The sequence below is a fragment of the Gadus chalcogrammus genome, chromosome 3 (genome assembly GCF_026213295.1).
Source record: "Gadus chalcogrammus isolate NIFS_2021 chromosome 3, NIFS_Gcha_1.0, whole genome shotgun sequence".
Classification (NCBI taxonomy): Eukaryota; Metazoa; Chordata; class Actinopteri; order Gadiformes; family Gadidae; genus Gadus; species Gadus chalcogrammus.
The window spans coordinates 27389450-27397125 of NC_079414.1; the positions used below are offsets into that span (position 1 = coordinate 27389450).

Consider the following 7676-nt stretch of genomic DNA (forward strand, 5'->3'; position numbering starts at 1 on the left):
CTCAAATGCTACTTAGGGAAACAGGAACCTTGATTGCTTCTGTCAACTCATAAACTTCCCCTTGTGACTGTCGACTTACTGTAAGATGTGCGTCATGACTTTTGGCGCCAACACATATACAGTACATACTGATAAGATTTGCCTGTTTCACCCTGGTCATAAAACCCCCCATCTCCCGGCTCTGGTCTCTCTCTGCTCTCTGTCATGTGGTGCAGCAAGCGACCAACACGGTGGCCTGGTCTCTGGCCCGCGAGGCCGAGACGCTGCTGGTGCCCTTCGTGGTGTCCCTCATCAACCTGGTGGTCCCCCTCTTCTACTCGCTCTTCAACAAGTTTGAGTTGTACTCCAGCCAGCGGAGACAGATCTACGCTCTGATCATCAGGTGGGACTGAGAGCTCTGCGCTGACCCCAGAGCTGTTGGTGTCTGTGCAAGGGTCAGGCATTGAGGAAGGAGCTCTGATGTAGAGCAGAGTTGGGCCCAATCCCATTTCTACCCCTTACCCCTTCCCCTTACCCCTCCCCCTAGTTTTGAAAAGGTAAGGGTAAGGGGTAGAAATGGGATTGTGCTTAAGGCCCAATCCCATTTCTTTCATAACGGTCCTGGAACATGTTGTTTGCTCAGTGGACTATAACGTGAACCATGACAAACGTTATCTTATCATAACCGTATGCTATTAATAACTGGGCGTAATAGACCTGTAGAACAGCCTTTTAATCTGCAAAGCTCGGTCTGATTGCTTGGGTGTGCAAAAACACAATCCATGTCTTGTTATGATACCATAAATAACATAATCAGAGGGTGGTTATTACGTATGGAAATGGTAGGAATTAGAAGGTACTGCCATGACATTAAGATTAAGTGATTGAAAAATATGAAAATACTATTACAAATCGATTGATCTCATCATCATCTCATTGAATATACACCATTACAATGGATAAAATAAAGAATGCTATTTTTCTTTTGTTTCCTCCAGAAATGTGATCCTCAAGATGTCCATCCTGGGCATCCTCTGCTACTTCTGGGTCCACGAAGTGGCCCACAAGTTCTTAGTACGTTGAACCCAGTTTGATCCTAATCGATGTTCTAGTGGACCCTGGGGAGGCACGGTGAGTGATGTGTCGTCTGTGTTTCAGTGCTGGGAGTCCATGGTGGGCCAGGCTCTCTACCGCCTGGTCGTCTTCGACTTCTTCTTCATGATGTTGGGTTCCTTCTTCGGAGAGTTCCTGAGCAAGTACGTTTCATGGTTGCAGTTCACAAAGCGTGAATGATGCTCAGTCGGGCGGCATGAGGCTCCGGAGGTAGAGCGGGTCGGCTGGTCACCGGAAGGTTGCTAGTTCGATCCCCGGCTCCTCCTAGCGGAGTGTGGAGGTGTCCCTGAGCGAGACGCCTCACCCTGACTGCTCCTGACCAGCTGGCTGTCGCCCTGCGGGGCTGACTCCGCCGTCGGGGTGTGAATGTGTGCATGAATGGGTGAATGTGTGCATGAATGGGTGAATGTGAGGCAATATTGTAAAGCGATACTCTGGTATTAATGCGGTACATTTACCATTTAGTCTCTGTCCTCATCCGTAGACTGTGAGTGAGTTGCTGTAAGCCTACAGAGCCTGATTTTATTTCAGGGTGATCGGGACTCGATGGATCCCAGGCCTCGGGGTCCCAGAGTTTGACGTAGCGAGGAACGTTCTGGATTTAATCTATGCTCAGACGCTTGCTTGGTAAGATAACAACATCGAAGCAGAGCAACATACACCAAACTAAACACAAACCCTTGCCTCATTTATACAGTGTATAAGTTGAATGACTGACTGTGTTCCTGTTCCTGTCAGGATTGGGATCTACTTTTCTCCTCTGCTGCCAGTCCTCCAGATCTTCAAGTTTCTGGTTTTGTTTTACCTGAAGAAGGTAGGCTGGGTGTGTGGATGAGCGTAAGAGGAGCCTCCCTCTCTCCTCCCATTATCAGATACAGTGGCATCGGTGACCGTCTCTCACCACAGCCTGTTACACCGCCGCCCAGATGAATAAGTGATGGATCAAATCCTTTCATTACTCGGCTGTATCATCTACCAACCTGTCTGTCTGCTCCCTGCCAAACTGTGTGTCTGTCTGCCCACCCACCAGCCTAACTAACTACATACCTGCCCACCACCCACCTCTGAACCTGTGTCCTAGTTCTGTGTGTAACATATCAGGGATTAAATATATCAGTGAGTTCTCTCTGTGCTCTACAGGTTGAGTTCTATCTGTGTTTGATAACAGGTTGAGTTCTATCTGTGTTGAGGTTTATCTGTGCTCTACAGGTCAGCCTGAGTTTTATCTGTGCTCTACAGGTCAGCCTGAGTTTTATCTGTGCTCTACAGGTCAGCCTGAGTTGTATCTGTGCTCTACAGGTCAGCCTGAGTTGTATCTGTGTTGAGTTGTATCTGTGTTGAGTTGTATCTGTGTTGAGTTGTATCTGTGCTCTACAGGTCAGTCTGAGTTGTATCTGTGCTCTACAGGTCAGCCTGAGTTGTATCTGTGCTCTACAGGTCAGCCTGAGTTGTATCTGTGCTCTACAGGTCAGCCTGAGTTGTATCTGTACTCTACAGGTCAGCCTGAGTTGTATCTGTGCTCTACAGGTCAGCCTGAGTTGTATCTGTGCTCTACAGGTCAGCCTGAGTTGTATCTGTGCTCTACAGGTCAGCCTGAGTTGTATCTGTACTCTACAGGTCAGCCTGAGTTGTATCTGTGCTCTACAGGTCAGCCTGAGTTGTATCTGTGCTCTACAGGTCAGCCTGAGTTGTATCTGTGCTCTACAGGTCAGCCTGAGTTGTATCTGTGCTCTACAGGTCAGCCTGAGTTGTTTCTGTGCTCTACAGGTCAGCCTGAGTTGTATCTGTGCTCTACAGGTCAGCCTGAGTTGTATCTGTGCTCTACAGGTCAGCCTGAGTTGTATCTGTGCTCTACAGGTCAGCCTGAGTTGTATCTGTGCTCTACAGGTCAGCCTGATCCAGAACTGCCAGCCCCCGCGGCGGGTGGGCCGGGCGGCGCAGATGAAGACCATCTTCATCGCGCTCCTCTTCTTCCCCTCCTTCGTGGGCTCGCTGTCCCTGTTGGCGTACACCTCCTGGAGGTACTGGAGAGGGTCATGAGGGTCAGAGGTCAGAGGTCAAAGGTCAGGGGGCTCGCTGTCCCTGTTGGCCTACACCTCCTGGAGGTACTGGAAAGGGTCATGAGGGTCCGAGGTCAAAGGTCAGGGGTCAGGGGGCTCGCTGTCCCTGGTGGCCTACACCTCCTGGAGGTACTGGAAAGGGTCATGAGGGTCAGAGGTCAAAGGTCAGGGGGCTCGCTGTCCCTGGTGGCCTACACCTCCTGGAGGTACTGGAGAGGGTCATGAGAGTCCGAGGTCAAAGGTCAGGGGGCTCGCTGTCCCTGGTGGCCTACACCTCCTGGAGGTACTGGAGAGGGTCATGAGAGTCCGAGGTCAAAGGTCAGGGGTCAGGGGGCTCGCTGTCCCTGGTGGCCTACACCTCGTGGAGGTACTGGAGAGGGTCGTGAGGGTCACAGGTCAGAGGTCAAAGGTCAGGGGTCAGGGGGCTCGCTGTCCCTGGTGGCCTACACCTCGTGGAGGTACTGCAGAGGGTCGTGAGGGTCACAGGTCAGAGGTCAGGGGGCAGCTCAGGGGCTCAGTCGCTAACGCAGCCACCATAAAGGAACCCCTCTTTGTGGAGACACAGGTTGGATTCCCTCCTGGGGTCTCAGCTGCATCACTTCGTTCCTGAGCATTACTTTATCAACAGCAGCAAAAACATTCATAGCCGTTTCAGGCAGAGGAGAAGTGTCTTAAGACTGGGGCTGACTCACATTCAGTATCCCAGGGTTTAGATTCAACCTGACTTTGGTTATATTGTCTCTGACAGGTGCTGCAAACTCTTCACATTTTGATGATGAGTTGATTTCACTCCCTCGTGCTGCCTATTAACGTTTATGAGTGAAAGCCCTTTAAATATACATTCTAAAGAACTGACTGGTCAAACTATTAATGCCAGACCGTCAAGGCCCGTCTGGACATCTCCCCTGTTTTGGATCTTCCTCCTGTGACTGTCGCCTCACATCCTGTTGTGTGTGTCCTTTGTTCCGATTGGCAGCCTGACCCCTTCCCAACTCTGCGGTCCGTTCAAGGGCCTGGACAGTACCTTCAGTGTGGTGGGGGTCTGGATAAACAGCCTGGAGGGGGTGCCCGCCGCCGCATGGGCGGTCTGGGTCTACGTCAACGTGGTCCGCAGTGAGATCTTCTACTTCCTGGTCACCATCATCATCCTGTGAGTCACTATGACCCGACACTACTGGCACTGAGTATTGTGTTTTCTTTCGAAGTATGTATTGGCCAAAGAGTGAGTTTCAGAGGCAGGTTGATGTGTTTTGTAGAACATACAATTATATATAATATAAACCATACTAAGATAAATTGTAATTTATTTTTAATTAAATATGAACAATTTCGATCTGGATTTTATAATAAAGCACCAAATTGCACCCATTGGTTGAATCTGTGTGTGTGTTTTTTTGTTGAGGATTTGGTGAATCATTTCTATATTTTCGATGAATGAACTGATTAATCTGTCTGCTGTCTGTTCCAGGTTCATCACGTTCGTTTTCTGGCAAGTCACCCAAGGTCGCAAGCTACTCATTCTGCTACTGAGGCAGCAAATCGTTAATGTGAGTGTGTGTTGTTTTTTTAAACGAGTCTGTGGTTGTTGGTATCCTGCACTCTCCTACTTCTGTCACTTGAACATAACACGCTTCAGGTTTCAGCGTTTTCTACCCATTTATCGTTCATCCTTCGCCCTACTACCCCCTTCTTCCCTAGGAAGGAAAAGACAAGACCTTCCTGCTTGACAAACTTCAGGCTCTTCAGAAATCTCATCCCACTCAGCATCCAAAGTCCAAGATCAAGAAACAGGTTGGTCTCTCCTGAGTCTGTTTACGGGCGTTTTTTACCTAAAGCCCACGGCTCAGCATTACTAATAAAATGGCAGTAGCTCAGGAGGCTGCTAGTTCGATCCCCGGCTCGTCCTAGTGTGAGTGTCGAGGTGTCCCTAAGCGAGGTGCCCCCTGTTAGTCGCTTTGGACAAAAGCGTGAAAAATGATTAACCCGGCCGCAAACCTCCCTCCCTCCCTCCCTCTCTCCCTCCTCCCCTCCCTCCCCCTCCTCCCTCCCTCCCTCCCTCCCCTCCCTCTCCTCCCTCTCCTCCCTCCCCTCCCTCCCCTCCCTCCCTCCCTCCCTCTCCTCCCTCCCCCTCTCCTCAGCGGCGTTCCGGCGGCTCCTCGACGGGCGTGCGGTCTAGCTCCAACGCCATGGTGCAGACCTTCCTGTCCGTTGAGCAAGGCAGCAGAGGGGCCTACCCCCGGGAGCCCCCCTCTCCCTCCCACCTCTCCATCAGCTTCCAGAGGACCCCCCTCCCGTCGGAGCGCCAGTCCCCCTCCGACGCCCTGGGGCTGACCCTGAGGGCGGGGCAGCGGGCGGAGGTCCACCAGCCCTGGACCCCCCCCGCCTCAGACCCCCTGGTCCAGCCCCCCTGGACCCCCCCCTCAGCGGACCCGCTGGTCAGGGTGATGCGGGCTAGGGACGCCTACGAGGGACCCCCGGTCCCCCTGGACGGCGGGACCTCCTCCGGGGTCATGATGCAGGTGATGGAGGCCAGGAGGAGGGCGGAGGGGGGCGGGGGGCGGGGGGGCCCAGAGAGAATAGGGCCCGGCTCCTCCAGTGCGCTGATCCAGGCCATGCTGGCCCGACAGCAGGCGCAGAACGAGTACGACGACGGGTACTGAGCCCGCCGGGCTCCATACCAACTACCAGCGCTGGGGACTAGACTCTCCGGGCTCCATACCAACTCTACCAGCGGTGGGGACTAGACTATCTGGGCTCCATACCAACTCTACCAGCGGTGGGGACTAGACTATCTGGGCTCCATACCAACTCTACCAGCGCTGGGGACTAGACTATCTGGGCTCCATACCAACTCTACCAGCGCTGGGGACTAGACTATCTGGGCTCCATACCAACTCTACCAGCGCTGGGGACTAGACTATCTGGGCTCCATACCAACTCTACCAGCGGTGGGGACTAGACTATCCGGGCTCCATACCAACCGTACCACAATAGGCCGAAAGGGGAAGATGGGAGATATGCAGAAGTCAATGATTTCTGTTTAAATCTCACTTTGCAATATAGTTCAAATCAATAGTTAATTAGTTAGTTCATGTATATTCATCTATAAGAACACAGAGAGACGGTCTCAAATGCATTTCTATGAAGTTAATCATTTCTGTTTGTGAGCGAAGAACCATTTTGATAAATCTCTTCATCCATTTATTTATTTACCTAAATGGAGCAACTTTTTATAAGAAACTCATTAATGAATTAATCCTATTTATGACCTATTTCTTTCTTGCAATGAAGGCTTATGCCTTTGCAGGATGGGATTAATGTTTCCCTAATTAGTCATGTTTTTTAAATGAATGATAAAAAATGCTTTTACTGTCCAATTAAAAAGAAAACAACATTCCCAATGTCCTTAATTGTCTGTCTAACTGAACTCCTAAATGCTCATTACTCCTGTTTACTCCAAGTGGTTTCGAACCGAGTCGTGCCCTCTGAGGTTTTATGTCTCTTCCTTAAAACGCTTCTTAAGTTAAATGACCAAACGGACGGGAAATGGAGCGTGGCTTAATGGCTGTGACCGTAATACTGATGCATTATAATAACACCGACAGTCCGTGCGTCACCACAGTTAATACACGCGTTGCATTTCTCGATACTACACTGCCCTCCGCAGGACAACGCACGCACAACAACTTGGTTGATGCTTCCAAAGGTTGGATGGTTGAACAATCCCTCATCAAAATGATGACTATATCCACACAATGAAAAGTATGCAGAACCCAATAATGTTTTTTTACTGTAAAATGTAAGGTATCATTTTATTCATGAATAATGATACGTTACAATCGCCCTTTTTTGTCTTTGAAAATATGATGCACGCAGGCACGGTATAAACAGCAAACAGTTGAGGTTTAATGAACAGATTACCAATACTATTTACACCCTCCTTTGATGAGTCACAAGATGAGGGGTTTCATTGAAGTGCAGTGCATCTAAACTGTGTTTTCTAAAGTGTGTAAGGCTTACGGCGTCGGTATACACGGAGAGACTTGAGAGTGTGAGTGAGATGTGTTCGTCTTTACGATGAACAGTTCAGCCCTAACGCCGGGCCACACGATGATCCTGCCCACCCTCTCTCCACATGGGACTTGTAGTTCTATTGTCCACCCAATGACTACAAATCAGTCCCTGCAGCAGTTGGTGTCCAGCTTCTCGGGGGGGGTGGGGGGGGTCACTAATGGCTTCAGAAATCCCTCGACGCAATCATGCCAAACCAGGGGATGAATGACCTCACAAGCCTGGGAGGAGGCTGTTACGACCGCCCCTGCTGCCCCTACTACAGCTCCATGACCCCAGACGTTACGACTGGCCCCTGCTGCCCCTACTACAGCTCCATGACCCCAGACGTTACGACCGGCCCCTGCTGCCCCTACTACAGCTCCATGACCCCAGACGTTACGACTGGCCCCTGCTGCCCCTACTACAGCTCCATGACCCCAGACGTTACGACCGGCCCCTGCTGCCCCTACT

The 7676-nt window shown here is 50.8% G+C and overlaps 2 protein-coding genes across 2 annotated transcripts in view; one reads left to right on the forward strand and one right to left on the reverse strand.

The window, feature by feature from the left end:
• The window catches only part of tmc5 (transmembrane channel like 5), a 15409-nt gene extending 8865 nt beyond the window's left edge, over nucleotides 1–6544 (forward strand). The window contains exons 12-21 of the mRNA XM_056587327.1: nucleotides 216–382; nucleotides 978–1053; nucleotides 1138–1235; nucleotides 1624–1719; nucleotides 1831–1906; nucleotides 2980–3113; nucleotides 4129–4302; nucleotides 4621–4699; nucleotides 4851–4943; nucleotides 5291–6544. Coding sequence (XP_056443302.1) covers nucleotides 216–382; nucleotides 978–1053; nucleotides 1138–1235; nucleotides 1624–1719; nucleotides 1831–1906; nucleotides 2980–3113; nucleotides 4129–4302; nucleotides 4621–4699; nucleotides 4851–4943; nucleotides 5291–5812 — 1515 coding nt within the window. The 3' untranslated portion in view covers nucleotides 5813–6544. The remainder of the gene's footprint in view (nucleotides 1–215; nucleotides 383–977; nucleotides 1054–1137; nucleotides 1236–1623; nucleotides 1720–1830; nucleotides 1907–2979; nucleotides 3114–4128; nucleotides 4303–4620; nucleotides 4700–4850; nucleotides 4944–5290) is intronic.
• Nucleotides 6545–6932: 388 nt separating this feature from the next.
• Nucleotides 6933–7676, reverse strand: part of gsg1l (gsg1-like) — a 9001-nt gene continuing 8257 nt past the window's right edge. The window contains exon 5 of the mRNA XM_056587093.1: nucleotides 6933–7676. This exon is cut by the window's right edge and continues 406 nt beyond it. The gene's annotated coding sequence lies outside the window, so the exon portion shown is untranslated.